Below are 21534 nucleotides of genomic sequence, written 5' to 3'. Positions count from 1 at the left end.
CTATATATAAGTCGCTTGAAAGATTAGTTATACTTAGGGACTTTTTGAAAGTAACACTAGGGCTATTTTGTGATAACTCTAGCATTTCTGAGCTCTAGTCAAATGACCAGGATGACATATTCTCCCCAAGCTTCCATGCCACATCAACATGAAGGTATATAGTCAACGAGGTTGTACTTGTTTGTTGCATCAGACCCATAGACACGATGCATTTTTTTTTTTTTTTTTTTTTTTGGAAATGGGTGTTTGCTTCAGCACTTATTTTTAGCAACTATTGTTGAATTTTTAACATTTTATGTCATTAGTTTTTAACCGTATGCATGGCCAGTTTAGCCAAAGATGGCTCTTGTGCCAGTAAAATTAAAAAAAAAAAAAGATTTAAGTTGTGATCTGTTTGTTTGTTTCTTATGGCACTTGCCACTGACAAGCCCGCTGTTACGAAGACAGCGATTTAAGCCTGAGGGGAACGTCTCTTATTTTTTATAGCAGCGCCAACTAGGGCCAAGAGTACGACTTTGCCACTCACGCATCATTCATTCGCTTGCACAATCCCTTTTTACAGGAGGGCACATTCACACATCTCACAGATAGAACAACCATGCCCAAACCGGGACTCGAACCCGGGACGCCCAGATGACGGGGAAGACGCGCTACCCCTATGCCAGGACGCCGGCAAGTTGTGATCTAACTATACCAATAACTGCTGCGTATAAATTGTCAGTTTCGATGTTTTTAACAGCCCGTCTTATGTTCTGTTTCTAAACATGCAGGTTTGGAACACCACCAGCGTATACTACGGATTTCAGGTACCCCCACAGCCAAACGTCCTATGGAGGAATATCCGGGGAACGGGGAGGACATTCCGTCTGAAAATATTGACTGATAACTCTCTCAGTACCGAAAAAGGTTGTATGAATCTTGAAGGTTGAAGACTAATCACTCCCCACCCCTTTTTTGCAAAGAGCTACGCATGATTTATTTGCCTTTTATGACCCGTACGTAAATGTCCGTACGCATCTGTCCCACTACCGTCGTAAAAGGCTCTGTACTGAACTATGAATATGTGGCGAAAGTGAACAAAGAAAATGATACGCTTTTTATGATCTGGAATTTATATGTTTGCACACGACTGATCTTATACGGATAGAAAGGCAGCAATAAGATTTTCCATACAGTAGCAAAGGGTATATCGGTTTGGCGAGCATTTGCCCAAGAGTTTGCACTACTAGTCCCTGTGTCATCCAACGCCGCTTTAGCAACATCTGTTACTGCTTTTCGTTCCTCTACGGGCTCGAAACCCTAGCGAATCAGTTTCCACGAATTTTTCATTCATTGCTCTCAATGCTCCAACAGACAATGGACTTTTACGCAGGTTATAAAAGGTTCGAAATTGCTTAAGACTAGCCACGGCATTACACTATCTAGTGTAGAACAGTTTTACTAGTAAAGCACGCCGAGGTAAGGTAGGGTCCGCATAAAGCACACACCTACAGCAAACAATAGTTAAAAACGAACTAGTAACAGGTCTTTTCTCTTCCCTTTTAACTAAGAATGCATGGTTCTGCTGTCACGCACGCACGAGAAATTTTACACTATCCATCTTAATATGCAAATTTCCCCGTTCGTACGTGACAGAAGAGCCATTATTTTTCCTATAGGTAACTTTTGGTACTAATTTTTTTTCTGCGGAATTTATCTTCCTATGCTTTTTCACAGTCTATATATGAAATGTTGTTTCATTTCGTTCATTCGTTTTAGCTGAAGAGGCTTCCAAACAGAGAAAGTTCTTTTATGGCCACTCTGGATAAAATTATTTATTGATGCTCCTTAAAAGTTTAAATGATGAAAAGGGAAAAATCAAAAGAAATAAAACAAGTCATTTTATAATTATTTATTAATAAAAAATCACAAAATATATCAACATTTACCAACAATTTAAAATGAGTATTGATGTCTATGAAGAACGAACTGTGTTTCTCGTATCTCCTTCAGTAATAGCTGTTGTATCTGTTTTATAAGCACATGCCTGTGAAAGAAAATAATATATGAGAAATAACTTTAAAAATATTTCTAAAATATTTCTAAATATTTTTACATAAAGATCTAATTTGGAGCATATTTGTCATTTGCATTAGAGGTACATTCCTCAAATATATGCCCCAGGCAACTGTTTTGCAACCGTATTGAAAAAAATCATTAAGTTGCTCACTACCATGAGTGGAGAAAATCTTGATATTTTGCATCTAAGTCTGAGCGCATCAATACGCTCAATTGCGATTTCCGAGACGCATCTTTGGGTCTCCGTTAGAGCTGTAAATAATAATACATTATAATTATTCAATATAAATTTGTAGTGCAAATTTTGAGGTGGATATACGGTGAAAGAAGTTAAAAACTTTGGATGATGGACACATTATGCCACAAGAAAGCTAGCAAACACACGAAGCCCAGATAGCAAAAATACCATCAAGATGTATACAAAGAATAATATTTATAGAAATAAATAACACATAAATCATATAGCAAACGCTAATCAAATAATAATTTTTAGTGTTATTAGCTGGTAATGCTATCAACACTCCAAATAGAGAATTACTGAATCGTTTCAGTGTTTCAAACTTGTATAGATTTTTCTAATAGGACATGATGTCAGATGGAATTCTCTAAAAGAATCTCCAGATCTTGGCTCCTAAAAGAAATGGAGACATGATTCGCACATTTTTTCAGAACCTTCATTTTTGTCGCAAAAGGTGGGGATCATTAAATTTTCCATTCAATATACATTAAGAATAACTGTAAGTTTCTCTTCCTTAATGTAGGATTAATTATGCAGGGGAAAGGTATTTTAGATTCGTGATAATATTCATTTTTATTTATTACGCATTAGTATTTTTGCATTAATTAAAATTAATATGTTATTACATCAATTAACGTGAAGCATTATATTTATCATTGCAATGAGATAAGAAGTGTCACTTCAATTTATCATTAATATTGAATACTAGGTAGTGATATAAACAATGGTATTTTATTCAAGTTAATATAGATATTAAACATGGAAACGGATGAAATATTACGTTATATAAAGTCAATTTATGCATTCGAAACGCACATAAAAGTTGACACGTTTATTATAGAATCCATTTCATATCTTAGTATTTGTTATCTGTAATATTACAGCGCATAAAGCAATATGTAGTGTTATATATTTGATGTCATACTCCGTACTGCCATGTGATGAGCTCTCAGTAGATTATGCAGTTATTAAGTGAGAAACTTTAATTTAATAAACAATTAACATGAAAGTTATTTATTGACGATTTTAAAATTGCATTATCAAATTATCAAAATTCAAAATGACGAGTTTATGTCACTATCTAATAAAGCAACAAATATAAATAAAACAATACAAAAAAATCATGGAAGTATATTATAATCTTCACTTCTTTACCTTTAGTATTGTCATCCAAGCTTCTGCATCAGAAGAACTCACCAGTAATTCTACACATTCCGAAAGAAGATTTAAAACCTAAAATAAAAACATTTAATTATTTAACTTATTTAATAAATTTAATTTAGACGTAGACCTGATATAAAAGGGGCGATCGCGGTCGATCGAAATGGTCAATGGCGGTCCGGTTTCTTATGAACTTGGGGATGCTTCAACATGTTCCATCTTATTACAGAAGGAATTAATGCGATTGCCTTATTCATTAAACAATAACTGTGGTTTTTCTAAAGTAGAGATTTGAGTTTGTGGATAAATTCATACCTTGACTTAAAATGAATGAGTTGATACGAGTGAGTACAATTGCATTTATTTTTTGTTATGTATAAGATAATAGATTTGTATACAGGTTTTACAAAATTTTGAAGAATTAGCAAACTTGATGGCTGATATGATTTGATTTAATTATATATCTGTCTAGAAAATGGGTTTTGCATATATACATTCCGAATTTTAAGCAATACAATGATTTTAATTTGATAATTCATCAAAAATGTTGAAAATTTCCTTTGGTTCATCCATATCAAAACACGAATGACAATGTCAATGTCCTGATGCATTTAGTATTCATTATTTTTTTAATTCAAAACTTTGTTAGTTTAAGAATGATTTTAAAAAATATTAACATACTTTTCTGACATCCTTTAATATTTGGATCAATCGCCTCCTTTTTCTTGGAAATGTCATGGAGTTTTTTAAGAAAATCTAATCTTCAAAGCTCCAATACAATTTATTTTTTTAAAATTGTGAATAAGGAATAAGCATTTCTTCGTATCTATTTAAAGCACTGTATCTATCACCAAGGCGCTAAGTTCAACTATAAAGGCTTCATTATTTTTTTATTCCTTACAAAACAAATGGAAAGAATTCCTTACTCTTTTAAATTCAGGATGTAACATTCTGCAAGCCAAATCAACCACTCCTCTCTTGCTGAGGCTTTTGTCAGGATTAAGACAGTCATTCCAAGGTTCTAATGCCTGAAATGCAATGAATAATAAGTTTGTAGGGAAAAAAACATTGTATTTTTTAAATAAATACATAAATATCAGAAACAAATGTAATGAAAATGTTTTGTGCTGTTGCGAATTCTAGAACTTAAAAAATTACCTACAAGCATTCACACATGTATTCTCATTCAAACAAAAATATTGCAAATTTGTAATCTATAATAATTCATACATTATGTATGAAAACAACACAAAAAATTGTAAATAAAGTTTCTCATATTAATGCAACTATAAAAACATTAATGGAAACTTCAAAAGTTATCTATGAGCAGAATTTTTTTTTAAACTTTTAAACCCCATGACTGTCACTGCAGACTGGTATTGCATTTTCTTTCTAAGTCACAAACCACAGAAAAAAGAACCCTTGATCCCTATTCTTTTTATCCAAAACTTAATATGGATTGGATTATTATTTCTTATTAAATCTGCAAATAAAAAACAAATTCAATGTTTTATTGACTAATAAATTGTGGTAATACTTTTTGCAGAGTTTTACAAAGCAAGATCAACTTTCAAGCGCTATATAATATAACAAACATACATGGGGATAAATTCACATAGCATCACAGCTTCTAAACAATCGTAATTGTGCCATGTTATGTTGTCATGCACAGGAGTTTGGAGTCATTTCTTTTCTTTTCCCTTCTGCCATATATACTTTGCATTTCATACTATATTATCGCTCCTTATTTGACTTCATATAAGGCAGTCCGGATCATATAAGACAGTCATCATGACACCATGAGGTGTTTTCATCATATATTTATTCTTAAGAAGATAATTCAACCATGCAGAATTACTTAAAAATCTTTGAACAGAATTCTAAGCGTATGCAGTGTACAGTAAAGAGCTGTTTCCCATTGCTCGTATAGGAAATATACAAAAAGAATTGAAATTGCCCAAAAAAAGTGAACTCGAGATTTTGGCGAATATTCATATTTCCGTCCGAAAAACACATTTGTGGAATTATGTCTCTCTATGAACACGATAACTCAGAAACATTTTAAGTTAGACAAATGAAAATTGGTGTATGGACTTGACAACAAATTTGTTTCTTTCTATCAAATTTTGACCGAAATCCATTCCGAGGAAGTTTGCCTGTCTAGCTGTCTAAATATAAGGGGTGAATCGTAGTTTAACCCCCTTCTTCTCCGTTGGCGATAACGCGCCAAAGCTGGCAACCCCCGTTTTCTCTAGTCTGGGACTGCAGCGAAAAACACGGCGTAAGCTCTTGGTTGGCGAGTTGGCGATTTTTGAAAAGTGCGCCAAGCAGGGGGTTCCCTATGATCGCGCCGATATAATTAAAGAACAAATAGAGCTAGTTGGATAAAATTTGTTGTACAGATTTAGCATCCAAAATGTGAATACAAATTTTTTTCTAACCAAATCTGCACTTAAGTGGTTGACCAGTTGAATTGCATTTTCACAAAAAGGTAAAAATTCTATGTAAAGTTCAAAAATTCCAATGAATTAAATATATGAAATTTATTACATGAGTTTGTGCCTTCAGTTGGAGTTATGTGTCAAATTTTGGTTTTAATCGATTTCCAAAATACAATTCATTTTTTCTGATTACTGTGCATTAAATTGCATCCCAGCGATTAATCGCCGAAAATTATACTCCAATAAGCTCTTTCGTAACTATAGTTTGCCATTGGCATATAGTTATAGTCTGTGTATTTTCTGTAGGCGGTTCAAGGTCACATTTTCTACCGCATTACTGGTACCAGACAACCAATAACGAGGTAGAAAATGTGACCTTGAACCGCCTACAGATAATACACAGACAACAATAATACGCAACTTATAAAGTATACGAGAAAGTTCCGAAAAGATCCCCTGGTTTACAATAAAGCATACGTGAGAAAATGCGAATTGCGAATCCTACAGAGAGCATTATGACAGCCACAGTATAGCCTTTTCTGGCTCTTGTGCCATTAAAACCGACAAACCAAACTCGGAGATAATTTTGCCAGTAAATGAAAGGGATACGCCAAATTAAATAAACACATACATAATAGGATACAAATTCACAATGTCAGAAAAAATAGCATTATAAATTATGATAGATATAATAATGGCAAGTAGAATGTTGCATCAGCAATAAAGTTACGGAATAATTAAAATATATGTTCACATTACTTGGTCTCTGAAACGATACACGCTTCACGGATTATTCATGTAAGCGGCTTGTTGAGCTATCTGTAATGAATTTCCATACGTCTGGCACAGTCTGGCCATGGTTGACTCTTGCGGCATTAAAACTTGCATCCAGCCAAGCGAAATTCATACCACTAAGTCTATGGTGTATAGTTTACTTAATAAATTTTTTTTCTTTCACTAATTCATTGACAAAGAAACTTCTGTAATAGTTGCCCTTTGATTTTTACTTTCCCATTTTATGTTGTCAAAATAATTTGTTACTGTATGTCTCATGTATCTTAACAGTTAGTTTTTTTAATCACCTTGAACAATTAAGAGACCGTTAACCATAAATTATTAAAAATTGGAAGAATTTTAGAATTGGAATTAGAATTAGAAGAAAATACAATTTCATTTCTGTGTGACTAATTCGAAAAATGATACGGAAAAAAAATTTCTCATTTTCTCCCGGTATTTTAATTCTTTAGTTCGAAAAAAATAAAGACTAATTATGAAAAATACTTAATTGAAGTTTAAAGATTTTTAAATGGTCTTGTCTATGTGAAAGACTGTTAAAAATGAAATAAAAATTTGTAAGAATTTCAATTAATCCAACTTCATTTCTGTATCTGGTTATAGAAGTAAAGGAAAAATGCTGTTCATAGCTAATAGATAGTATGATAGCTAACAACTTTAGAAATCAAGTTAATAAACAAATAAACAAACAAATAAGTCTATATAAAATTTTGATAAGACTAGTTTCCTCCATGAGAGTAAATGCTGGGCACTTAACTAAGAAGAGGACATGATATTGATTTTTGAAAGAAAAACTTTAAGAAACATATTTGGGCCAATAAAACAAAATAGCATGTGAAGAATTGCATATAATCGTGAAATTTATATTAAAAAAATGGCGTATTTGACATTGTCAAAGTAGTAAAAGCAATTCTACTTTATTAATTGGATCATATAACTAGATAACCTTTTCAAAAAAAGAGGAAACGTGGCAAAAAGGGAGAACTCATCAGATAGCTCAGAATGGTACGCAATTCCTAATGATTAAAATCCTATCTGCTCAGAAAAGGATTTGAGCAGATAGGAGTGAACTGACGGAGGACTATTGCACCTGATGAGGAAGGAGGAGAAAAACTTGGACAGAAAACTTTAGCCTGAAACAGGCTATAGTGTTTAAGAGGAATAATTGTCTTGGCCATTCAAAAAATCACACTTCAGACTACATTATTTCCTTCTGCTGTCATTCGTACCATTCTATGGCCGTTCTCCTTTGTTTCTGACGAAGCAAAAGTACATAATCCTCGGGAATCAGATACCGATGCAGAAATTAGCTTTTCGACTACATCGGAAGAAAACATGTTGGAATATATTATGTCTGAGGACTTAAAGGTCTCGCCTATTCCACCCTTTAAATACCACAAAAGGAGAATAGGAAATATTTAATAACTTCTAAGTATAAAAACATGTAACATTTTTACGTCCTTTTTCTTTTGCATGGTTTTACCTTGACCTACACTGTGAACTTTTTCAGAGATATTTATATTTTGAATTTTTAAAATTGTTTACTTGCATTGTGTTTTAGCTCTTTACTATAGTTTTTAAGTCACTGTTGGTTTATTTACTCATTGCCAACCAAAGAACCTTTTAGACATTTTTTTTTTTTTTTTTGCATTTAACATCATTTTAATTTGCTTTTAAATGCCACTCAGCATTTACAAAATGTTTTTAGAAATTTAACACGTTTTATACCTTTTTACCATACATTTTAACAGCTCGATCCTGTTTATCCATCATAAGCTTGGCGAAGTATAGCCAAACATGGCTTTTGAGCCAATAAACCCAACCAACCAATCAACAATCACAAATAAAATATTTACATTTCTCCCTTCACATTTTCACAATTATTTCGAATAAATAGTAAAAGAAACAGATAAGCTTAAACCTAATAAACCATACTTATCTAAATAGAATATTCATTTAACACCGATAGCAAATTTTGGTATTGTTAAAAAAAATTTCTGCAAAATTAAATCAACATGCGGAAATTTTAATTAATTGTCTTTTAAGCATTTTATTGATAATGATTCACAAGATGTGGTCTCTTTCACATTTTACTGACATATTGTAACAAAATTTTCCAGTTCTAAAGTATGTTATTGTTATTATAAGGAACTTGCAAGCAAAAATAACATAAACTTTACTTAACTTACTTTTTACTTAAATTTCAGAGTCATTCCAATATTTTATGGAAATAACACATGAAAAAGTTCAGTATTTTCTTTCAATTACTTGGATAGAGTTGCTACCAAATGAAAGAATTTATTTTTACGAAAAACAAAACCACAAAAACAAAGTGGAATGGAAAATTTTATCCATTTTCTGTCCAAAGCAAGTAAATTATGCGCGATCTAAGATGCAACCGGAAAAGCATCCATTTCACGAAGGATTTTCTGCGTCGGCCATAAAAACCCAGCAAAGGCCTTGTCATAAATAAATGCGGCGGCAGGCCAACGAGACAGCTATGGAGATAAATAGCGTATGGCATTTTTTTTTTCTATTTTAATAGGCAAACGATATATTCGCACTCACCTGTCCTTGGGTCGAGTGGTTCACGCACTCCATCACATCCAAACGGTGCTTCTGCCCTAGAAGGGAAGACAAAAGGTAAGGAGCTTGGGGATTTTCAGATTATGAATGTGATATTCCATTGAAAATAACTCACAGTGTATTAAACTTTTTATTTAATATGGCTAGTGTTAAAGCAAACAGCAGAAAGCCATCTATTTTAGTAAAAAAAATGAACGTCCATTTTAAAAAGATGGACGATAAGTATTCTTATCGTCCATCTAAAAAAGTATGGAAGATAAGAAATATATTTAAACACTTCTATTGAAAATATTTCTAATTAATTCGTTAGTTGGTTTTTGCAAAGTTTATTGATTATACTACACCAATCAAAAGGTAAGATGCAAGATTATATAAAGAATCAATTTTTTAATATGGAAAAGCAAATGAATCGAGAGAAAAAAGCATAATATACCATGATATAAAAATAAATGAACAAATTCATAAAAATTTCTGTATCTGAAATCGAAAACAAAGATTCCAAATCAGAAGTAGAATGCCAGAACAACGATACAAAAAAAGTTTGAACGCAAAGAGAAAAAAAAAGTGTAAAAATACTAAGTATAAAAAGAAATAGGTTTTTAAAAGTAAAAAATAACACTCTAATCTCTGAAAAGTTAATAATTATGAAAGAAACCAGAGGAAGCGGTTTTCCAAAAAGTTTCTCGTGTACTTCCTAATAAATTTATCATGCCAGAGAACACCGTTACATGGCACTGGCGTACATAATTACGAAATATTAAACTTTGGTTACGAATATTAATTCTTGGCAAATTATTTGGCAATTAATCCCTGTCATGAGCTAATAGTATCCAAAAATCAAATTTGTGTTTTAGACATGTGTTTTTCAGCCGATTGAAACAAAAAAAAATGATACAAAACTGCACAAAATCTGATACCAAATTCGATCAATTTAAGTCATTACGTTTATGAATGATCACGTTTAAATATTTCTGTACAGATCGACAGACAGTCAAAATGTGGTTGGATTTCACTCAAAATTTGACAGGTGTGTACACTATAGATGTTAAATCTGTGCACCAAATTTTATCTAACTCTCTTCTTTTTGTATAAATGTATTTTTTATATGATTGTTTTACATTTACGGTAATCATTGTCTTACGTTAAGACAGTTTTTTAATATTTATATCGACGCATTTTACGTGGTTTTTATTACTTTCACTTGTTTTTGAAATGCGTTTTAAATGTATGTTCTGATTTACCGTACGCTGGGCGCAGTATAGCCAAACATGGCTCTTGCACCAATAAACCATACACAACAACAACAACTCTTCTTTTTGTAATTATTTTGTAACTTATATTCGAGCAGACTATCATTAATCCTCAGCACGCCACTGGTCAAGAAACATTATTTTATTGCTCTTCAGTAAATTTCGTATGGCTCTTGCGCCAATAAACCACACAACAACAACTCAGTAAATTTCGTCGATTTCTCAAGTCGATGTTAATTATAGTGATCCTTTTATTTTGATAACGAATAATGCTGAGACTAGCGGTTGGATTGTATTAAATTCAAATTGTTGTTCCTTATTCAATACCAACTGGGGCACCGGGATCATTGATTAAATTTAATTTTAATGAATTACCTTTGATATAACTTTATGTTTATGATTCCGTCAACAAACTATTTTTAAGTACCAAATAGCCATAGATATTAAAGAAATATTATTTTAATAGTCTTTGCATGCTCTATTCATTATGAACATAGACCTTATAATGGAAACCAATGCTATGATATCACGATGCTCTTAAAAATATAAGTACTCGGTTGATTCTATCTGCTAAATTTCGGGCCATTGTAGTTTCACTTTCTTTTTCGTTTTATAACCTGTATATATATGAAACAAACTCCCTTTTCTTTAGCTTTCAATTGTGGAAGAAAATCACACAATAAAATGTTTGCTGAAACAATTAAAACGATTTGAATTTCTGGGCAATGATATAATAATCTATTGTTGGAAATCAAACAAAAAAAATATTTTTAAATGTTGCCAAAATTCAGAAATTTTTGCATGATTATTAAATAGATATCATTAAAAAGGCAATTTTTAAAATTTCGACAAGGTATAAATTTATTTTTGTGCAATAATCTTTTCGGAAGTTATTGTAGAAAAATGCCAAAATTAAGCTTAAATTTTAATAAAATTACGAAAAAATTGCTCCGAAGTGCACATTGCCCCCAAACATGATTCTTGTGCCATTCACCAACAATAACAGCATGCCCTCGAAGCTAATGTATGTCACATTTGTAGTTCAAATGATGTGTCTTGTTGAGCGGCAACACACACACACTTTATTATTATTATTATTATGCATCTTTATTATTATTAGAGGTTTTTTTTCAAGACTAATAAAGGAAGTAAATTGTTCATGATTGTTTATATACACGTAATTCATTGTTTCAACCGATGAGTCCAGTGGTCTCTTCCGTTATCTCGACCATAATTTCAATTTAATTATTACCAAAAAACGCAAACTTTGAAAATAATTAACATTTAAACATGTATAAATATACATTTCACTATACCATTAAAATATTTAATATATTTTAATGGAATAAAATACATATACATTTTATTATCATTAAAATTATTTCCTATATATTAAATGTATGGTAATATCAAATGGTAAGAAACTATCATACATGTCGGTCAATATTTATATTGATAATGCAGCGATAAAACATTGCATTCCAAATGTCAATCGGCTTAGATTGATAAAAAAAAAATTTTTTTTTGGAACGTTTGCTTGAACATTCAAATTATGTAAATATTTTTAAACTCCTGTGTAATATTATTTTTTTCCTTCCCTTTTTTTTGCATGTTTGGCTTTTGTGCCATTAAAATCCAATTTCAATCAAATCCTCCCTTTTTTTCTATCTATTGTCATATTTTAAAATTTTATCGACTTAACATAAATGGATAATACTAATGTTGAATGCCCCACCGCAATAAAGTAATTAAATTATTGATTAATTTTAATTTTATCGACAATTTATTCCTACAGGAAAAATATTTGAAAAATGATAGTGAAAAATATTTTCTCAATTTATAGCAGCATCTGAAAACTTCGAAGATATGTGATGACAAAGACAAAATAATTGTGAATGCTGTGTGCAATTCGTTAACCGATGTATGATGAATAGAGGCACTTAAGAATTTCTCAATTATAAACTCCTTCTCAATTATAAACAAAATAAATGGATTTTCTTCTTCCCCGCATCATATCTTGCATAATTTGCACTAATAAAACACACTAATATTTTGTCACCTAGGAAACCCTTAATATGACTCCAAAAGCATCTATACATCTTTTTTATCCTTAGTAGCTACACCACTTAGTTCGTTGGGAACATAATTTTAGTGATATTATTCAAAATATTTCACTACCATATGTCATTTAAATGCAAACAGGATATGATTTTTTCTCTTTCAATACAACTAATTTCTAAAGCATTCATTTCAGTCTTTGATTACCTTTTTAGTCTGTAAAAGTTCATTCCAATTGTCTCGTAGGTACTTTAGTGTGGAACTCAATGACACACACAAGAAGTAGAGCTAAACCAATTAACTCAACTCAGAACACAGTAAATGACAGATCTTCTGCTTTTATACTAGCAGGGAAAGTTCCAGAATACTTTTCTGGAGACAGTAAGAAAAGTCCAGAACACTTATCTGGTAAACTAAAGAAATGTCCAGAATCTTCTGGAACATGAAATAAAGGAAAATAAAAAATCAAGGAATTAAATATTTACATAGACTGTGAATCGTATTGTCTCGAGCGGGATTCGAACTTACGATCTCTTGATTAAGAAACCAGTGCTATAACCATTCACCCACGGAGAGTCGTCTGTCTCTTTTCAATGCGGCATTGCTCCCTCTGTAGACGAACAGCATCTCGATGTTATGACATTTAATTTTGTGGCTTTAGTTCTTGATCGAGTCACAGGGCCATTATAAGTCGTTGCGTCTTCACGAGGAGTAATCTCTTGAGAAATGTTTCTATCTGGAACCTCCATACTTTCATAAGAATGTTGGTCGTCTTGTTCTTCTGGGTCATAGTATGGCTTCATGCGTAAAACGTGGACAACTTCCTTCGGTTTCCGCCTGCTAGAATTAGGATCGAAATCGGCTACTTCATAGGTGACGTCGGACAACCGCCTCAAAACTTGATAAGGGCCGAAGTACCTCTTGAGGAGCTTCTCGGAAAGCCCCATTTTGCGAACTGGTATAAAAATTCACACCATATCCCCTGATTCGTATACCACCATCCGATGTTTGGAGTCATTACGATGACATAAGTGTTCTGATTTAGTGAACCAAACTGTTAATTAATTGTATTTAATATTTACTTTAAAACAATAATTAACTAAGAGTAACTGAACATTTGAATCTAGATATTAGTTTACTTTGTTTATGGCCATGTTGGAATTTTGACTTGTAGATATTTGATTGCCAGAATGCTAACTTTCAGGACCTCAGCTGTCCAGATTATAATTCAGATCAGGTTGAATTCGCGTCTTTCGAAGGAAACGCCTGTTAAGCACGATATTAACGACAACTTCATATTAAGCAAGTGGAATGAATGGTGTCACTATAAAATGTAGCAGAATTGACGTAGTCAGAAGTAAGGCGCTAGACATTCAGCCTATTTTCCATCAATTATTGCGTTATTCGAAATGAACGCAAATTGAGAAGTGTGTAGAAAATAACCAACTTAAATGAATGAGCTGAATGGAATGCCGTGGAATGATATTCTTCCTACTCGGCTACACCAAATCAATCTGGTTTCACCATTCAGATTAGACTTTAGCGTCAAATAATCATAAATGCCTGGTACTAATTTACTGAGTGATGTACATTTTTGCCCCAGATGTATGATTGTTATTTTCCAATTTTTAAGTAGATTCCTTTTAAAAAAGACCACCAATTGCAATAGCTATGACACAACTTTGGAAAAATTTTTGCACATCTACATCGACCATGGTCCCTAAATTCCCAAACCACCCTCTGTTCAGATCGTTCAAATCAATATATAGGATGTCATAAAAATTTGTCGATATATGGGCCTCTAGCGACCGATCCATTCAACCAATCGAAATGAGTTTTCAGAGGTGCGAGTCCAAAATTCTGCTACTGGCAATATAGTGGCGTACACGATTACGGTTATAGATACAAAAACGTGAAATTTTTGAATGTCAAAGCCCGCTTTTCCCCATCAGAAAACGTTCAGTGCAGGTGCAAGGAGGGACTTTACATATGACAAAGACAAGACACCAATCATTGATGACAACACAGATAAAAGGGTGAGTGAGTGAATATTATACTAGCGCAAGATCCATTCTCTGGATAAACTGCGCCTACAGATAAAAGGAGACACTTATTATTATTTGTAAAACACATATTCTTCATTGGTCCCATCATCGGCAATTACGCATTATATATGGGAAACTGTAGATAATAAAGCGGAACGTAACATAGCAGGAGAGACGTTATAGTTCAGCAATGGATTCTAAAACCCTCCGCGCTTTTGCGCATGCGTTAAGATGGGTTAAATCCGTCAAAATAGGGGGGAAAGGAAAGATGAAAGGAGGAGATGTTTACATTTACTAGTATCTTATAGGGGAAATCCAAGGTCAAAGGGAATACCGGAAATGCACTTATCGTTCCGCGTCTCACCCCTTAATGAGATGGAGTCGTCGAAATGTTACAATCTTACTTTTGCAGATTGATAGTATACACTCTAAAAGAGATATCCCCAGAATCAGATTTTTTTAGGGGGGCGTTTGCAGAACTGCTTTTTAGGCATGCATAACACATCCAATTTTTTTTCGTAATACGTGTACTGTTCCAATGCTCTCTTTAGGGTTTTAGCGTGCGCTGACCATTTTGAAACAGAAAAGGTGGACGTTGCCATTCGAAAATTTCGAGTTTCTGTACCCATAATCGTATCCGTGAACGCCACTGTATTGTCGTTCTCAATATCCCGAGCTCATACCTCTGAATAACTATATCTGAAATCTCATCTCGATTGGTACTAATCGCTAAAGATCCATATATAAACAAAAAAAAAAAAAAAAAAAAAAAAAAAAAAATTAAAAAATCGTGACCATCCTGTTTATTTATACAGGTTGATCGGTAAAACGGCGTCTTGTATTGCCAGAGAAGTAGTGTGCATTTATAGTAAAAGACTATGTTGAATAGATTGAAACAAGTTACAGTGTCCCTACCGGCAAATGAAGGAAGTTACAAAAAATTTTCAAAAAATAAAAGAATTCGGTCGAAAACAAACCATTTGAAAAATATACGTTATACCATAATAAAGGCAGAAGAATAATAAAAGCAGAATGTAATTATTAATTATCTATAAAATTCGCAAAGACATTTGGAATCAAAATTATGAACTTTCTGTGATTTGAAAAAGGATTCATCAAAACGTTGAAAAATGCATTTTTTGGTAATCTCTCCGCCCCGATTTTTCAGATTATTTATAATTTTTGTTTATTTTCTTGTTGCTTAAAACTTATTTTGCCATTACATAACTCAAAAAACTGTATGATAATATCGGAGGAAACATTTTTCAATTTCTGACTATTTTTTTTTTTTCTAGTCATGGTGAATTTATAATTTTAATCACTAATATCTCCGCCAATTTTTCAGATAGTTCCATGAAACTTTTTTCTGTGATTTTATTATGGCATAACGAACATTTTTAATGGTACTTTTTGGTCCTGCTTTTTTATTTTTTACAGTTTTAAAAATTTTTTTATTTCTTCGTTTGAGATGCTTTAACTTGTCCCATAAATTCAGCATAATTACATTACTAGATACATGTTACTTCCCTGGCTATACGGAACGCCGTCTTGAATTTAAAGAACTCAAATGCATAGAGCTTTGTCCTTGTTAGAGTTTTAATATTGTTTTTTAACAGATCGCTTATTTATTGTAACTGCTACTGTTTTACAATTTTAACAGTTTTGCCTTTACAAGTATCATCTGTTTAGCGCAGTATAGCCAAATTTGGCTCTTGCGCTGTTAAAGCCCAATATCCAATATAAAATCCAATTCAATTGCTCTTGTTAGGACGATAATTAGAGTAATTTGGATTGGATTTTAACTTCTTTAATATATAGTGTAAGGAGAGTAAAAAATCTGGATAAAATCTTAGAAGGGCTATTTAACTTAAAGGTGGGGGAAAAAAGGGAAGTTGAAATTTTCATTTCCCCATAACTTTTTGGCGATTGAAGAAAGAAAAATAAATCAATTTAGGCGAATTACGTCTCATAACACGAACAAATTTTGAACTAAAAAATAATTGATAGCTGCAATTACTTAGAGGTTAGAGGCTGAAAAGTATTTTTTCACCGCTAACTTCGGTTATTTTTAACATGGTCCTCATATATATATATATATATATATATATATATATATATATATATATATACTTCTACGTTTATTTAATTTTTTTCATTTGAAATTTTTTACATGTACATGGACTTTGGAAAACTAATTGATTAAAAAAATAAAAGAACAGAAAATAGGAAAATTCCAGAAATTGCGCCCACTTCAGTTATTTCAGCTTTTTTTCATCATAGAAATACAGAATATTGTAAATATTTATTTTGCGATAAATGCTGCATTATGCGACAGCAAAAAAATTACTATCTATAGTCATTTTAATGTATACTTTTTTGCATAAGAATTGAAAGAAATTTTGAAAATATCTACTTAGATGATAAGGAATCTACCTTTATCTTCCAGTTTAGCGAGAAGAGTTTTCTTTTATTTATTTTTAACTTTGGCCCTCTTTCAGATAAATGATAAACAGAAAGAGGCAGCAGTTCACGAATTCTTCTCTTTCAATTTTGTTTTTTTATAATCAATAACATGTAAATCGAATATAATGTATTATTACTATCAGTTGAATTATAATTCTTAATTGTTCTGTTTGTATTTAAAAGTAATTAACATTTTGACAAGAATTTAAATTAAAAAACGAAAATCGACATTCTTTGTAACAAAATAATGTTTTCAAATTAAAACATAATTCATTTAATGAAATTCTTCTTATATGATACATAGAAATGCACATCAGAAATTCTTCCACTATGCAGTAGAACATGCAATATGAATCAATGCTCTACTGCTTATACTGGATATAGTGTTTTTTTTTCTCCCCTTGCTCCTAAAGCCAGTATTGAATTTATTGCTAATTTAATCATTTTTTTAAATATTCTAGATTCTATTAGATGCGTGAATTCAATTTTGTTAGGACTCTTTGGAACATTCATTAGAACAAAAACATTTTATAGTTTTTTTTTCAAATATTTTTGTATATTGAAATTTTTACTGTCAAATATCATTTGAATCCTATTGTTAAAACACATTACGTTCGTAAGAAAGTTTAGAAATTTCAGAAAAAATATTTCTGTTATATTGGCAGTACCTTTTATGTAAAATATTGTAGAAAAAAAGCACTTCTTACATTTAAAAAAGAAATTGGAATTATTTTTTTTATTTCACTTGGGAGTACTCATAAATTTATAAAAATGTAATAATGTGTTTAAAATTTTTAAAAAATGGATAAAAGTTTGAAGATTATTAATATATTATCGAAATTAATTTACAAACAATTTTTATCAAAAAAAAAAACCCTACAAACTGTAAAAAAAAAAAAAAAAAAAAAAAAAAAAAAAACGTTTAGTTAACTCTTTAAAACTGTAATTTGACAACGAAGTTTTCAAAGAAGCAAGAGCAAAACCCTTGATATGTATATCTGCAATACAGCAGTCTGATTTCATTTCCAAACAAAATAATGCAAAAAGATTGAGAGCCCTTTCTAACTCGACATTCTGACAGCAATGTTGCATATAAAACAATGAAAGGATTGTGAGAGATTTCCCACTCACAGCGTCCCAAAGGAGTAATTCTATACAACGTGGGCAAAATTATGACAGCATTTCTACAAAACAATCACTCATCACAAATTACATATTTTTTACAAAGCGCTATTTTTTGTCGTGTTTTTTTTTTTTTTACTTTCTCGTATATATATATATATATATATATATATATATATATATATATATATATATATATATATATATATATATATATATATATATATATATATATATATATATATATATATATATATATATATATATATATATATATTCTTCATAAAATTCAAACTCAAGAATCTGACGAATCGCTACGTTTTATAACTCTCTGAATTTGAAAGAAACATTTATGGTATTATGTTTGCTTTTCTGTCTGTGAACATGATTACACAAAATCCCTTTGAGCCACACAGATGTAATTTGGTATATAGCCTTAAAAATTGATAATTTCTATTAAAGCTCAAATAAAATACATTCAGAAGTAGTTCGTCTGGTGACTCGCATACAAGTTACTTAATAACTACAAAACGAAGCGAAATGAATAAAATTTAGCATTCTATTTTCTAAAATGCAAGTACCTGTAAAATTTAAAACCAAATCTATCAAAGATTGATCATCTATCGGTCTGCCCTTTCGCATGCAATGACTTAAATCATTTAAGTTCGGAATATTATCCTGTGTTTACAATTGTAATTCTCCATCAAATTTTGGTTTCTGTCAGTTAGATAAAACGCACCCAAAATATTTATCCGTACGAAAGACTCAATAAAAAAATTAGATTCACTCCAAAAAAATCTATATTTTCTTTACTATTATTCGCTATGGCCATGCAAGGTTTTTGCATCCTTAGCCAAACTTCACAATTTTATGCGGGAGAAGGGGGATAAGATCTTTATAGAAGAATATGCAAGATAGCTTTGAAGAGACAATTCCTGCTGATTTTTTAAAGTTTTTTTTTTCATTAAAATAATAATAATGAATCTAATAAGACTCTTTACATGGAAAAGCACTATTTGTTAATTAAAGTATATTTATTCATTATAAACACAGTTATAAATATGATTATATTATAATAAGCTGTTCGGCATATTGATAACCCGGTTTCTACATAATAAGATTTTTTGTTTCTTTGCCATATACGTAGTGTAGGGAAAGTATTGTAAACATCAAAAAATTTGGACTCGATATTTTGACGAATCTTTACGTTTTAGACCTCTTTGATTTCGAAAAACACATTTTTGGAAAATGTCCGTCTGTCTGTCAGTGACAAAAATAACTCAAAAACACTTTCAGCTAGAAGGATGAAATTTGGTATACGGTCTTTGAATTGTTTGTAAATACCCATAGAAATTTGAGCAAAATCCGTTCAGAGGAAATCTGTCGTTAAGCTGTTCGTATATATGTTAACATGATCACTACAAAACAAAGGAAATAAGATGAATAAAATTCGGTGCACAGAAATAACATTAAATTGTGAACACCTATCAAATTTTGAGCCAAAATCAGCGAGGGATTGTCTGTCTGTACTTTTAGAAACATGTAAATGGGATAACTCAAAAGAACAATGAATTAAACATATAAAATTTAGTATGGCATTTTCTAATTAAAAATGCAGTTTTATGTCAAATTTTTGTTTTAATTTTCAAGAAAAACGCATATAAAACACAAATACGATTTTCGGATACTATTAACCACATGCCAGAAATTAAACGCCAAAACACCCGCCAATAATGACATGATAGATTCGTTAAAAATAATAAATTCATGCCAAAGGTTAATATTTCGTAACTATTTTATGGCCATGCAAGGCATTCTCTGGAATAACACCTTTTTTAGGAGACTATTTCCGCTTGTTAACCTTATTATTCATAAATTTCCTAAAACGTGATATCTATATAACACAATCCTCAATGCAAAATTTAAATAACAAAATTCTTTACACAAATTCCAGATAACACTTATACACTTAACTGATCTATTCAATATTAAAGAGGGCCATTGATTAAAAAGGGAAGTAAATGGTTAATATTTACTCATCATGGATATAATTACATTTTGCTCAGTTCAATTAACGAGAAATTTATGAAAGAAGATTCTACCTTAAATTCTTATCCCTGATTAAAAAAGACATTTCCTTTAAAATATATATAATTAGTAACATGTAGTGTCGGATTTTTGATTAGGCAGTTATCTTGGGCCACTGGGCTGAAACAGATTGAGGGCAGATTGATTAATTGATGAATGAATAATTATTAATTACCAAATGAATAAGCTTGTAAAATATAGAAATTCTGTGAATTATAGAATATTAAAGGCCCAATTTGTGTTTCCATGTAATTATTAAAGCTGTAATTAAAAAAAACGTAAATGAAGATAATTAAAGAAAGGAAAATCATTTACATATTTGTAGTAATTGGAATATCAGTTATTAACACAATATAATGGGGGTATTATTAATAGGGACGTTATTTATTAAATTGTTTATGCAATTTTTCGCTTGGTAGATCGAATAAAGTAATAATCTTCACTGTTACGTTTTTTTGAAGTTTATTATTTTCTTATAATCTCGTCATAAATAGTTAAATGTTTTTATATGCAAATAGAAAAAAACATAAGTTAGTAAGTACTGCTAATTTTTGTGGATTTTTATAATTTTATCAGTTTTTTTTTTCTTTTGATATTTATACTAAAAGCTAAATAAATAAAAAAATAAATACACTTTTTATACCTGGTAAAATGCGAAACTAAATTGACTAGTTTTAAATGAAGGATCTCAAAATGTACACTACCTCGGACCAGAAAATGTTCGAATCTGCATCTAATGATATAAAAATTAATTCAGTATCGACACTTAAGAATATTTATAGAATAAACTTACGGCAGAAGGCGTGCAGAACTGAGATGACATCTGTTTTTTCGGAGGTTATCGTTTGGCACACGGCGATTCGCTCCATGAAGCACAGGTAGAAAAAAATCACGATATTAAAAACGGAAACTATGTGATAAAAAATCATTCTTCGCCTTTTCCCCAGTTCTTTTCCTATTCTGAGACATAAATGCGATGCTTTGAATACTGGTCAGGTATTTATAGTTCTCCGTTTTTTCTTTCTGCATTTGTTCGGCTGGCAGACGAATAAATGACGGAAAATGGAAATTTCTATTACTTTCACTTCCACTTTCAAACCATGTGTTTTCGCGAACGTCGTAAACCAGACGACTTTTTAGTCCTTCAACAAGGGAATTCGAAATGTTGTTTGCTGAGGAAATGGCCTTTTTTTTTTCGCTGCGGAGACAAACTAAAATGAGAGGGAAAA

General features: G+C 31.2%; 1 protein-coding gene across 1 annotated transcript; it reads right to left on the bottom strand.

The window, feature by feature from the left end:
* Positions 1-1928: 1928 nt before the first annotated feature.
* Positions 1929-21400, bottom strand: LOC129989333 (uncharacterized). The gene is made up of 5 exons (XM_056097795.1): positions 21099-21400; positions 9262-9317; positions 4384-4485; positions 3452-3529; positions 1929-2026 (listed from the first exon to the last, which is right to left on the bottom strand). Exons 1-5 carry the CDS (start codon positions 21232-21234, stop codon positions 1955-1957), a joined length of 444 nt encoding a protein of 147 aa, XP_055953770.1. The 5' UTR covers positions 21235-21400; the 3' UTR covers positions 1929-1954.
* Between the last annotated feature and the right edge of the window lie 134 nt (positions 21401-21534).

The sequence above is a fragment of the Argiope bruennichi genome, chromosome 10, assembly GCF_947563725.1.
Source record: "Argiope bruennichi chromosome 10, qqArgBrue1.1, whole genome shotgun sequence".
NCBI lineage: Eukaryota > Metazoa > Arthropoda > Arachnida > Araneae > Araneidae > Argiope > Argiope bruennichi.
Note: the sequence above shows the minus strand (reverse complement) of the source record. Positions and strands in the feature narration are given on the sequence as shown.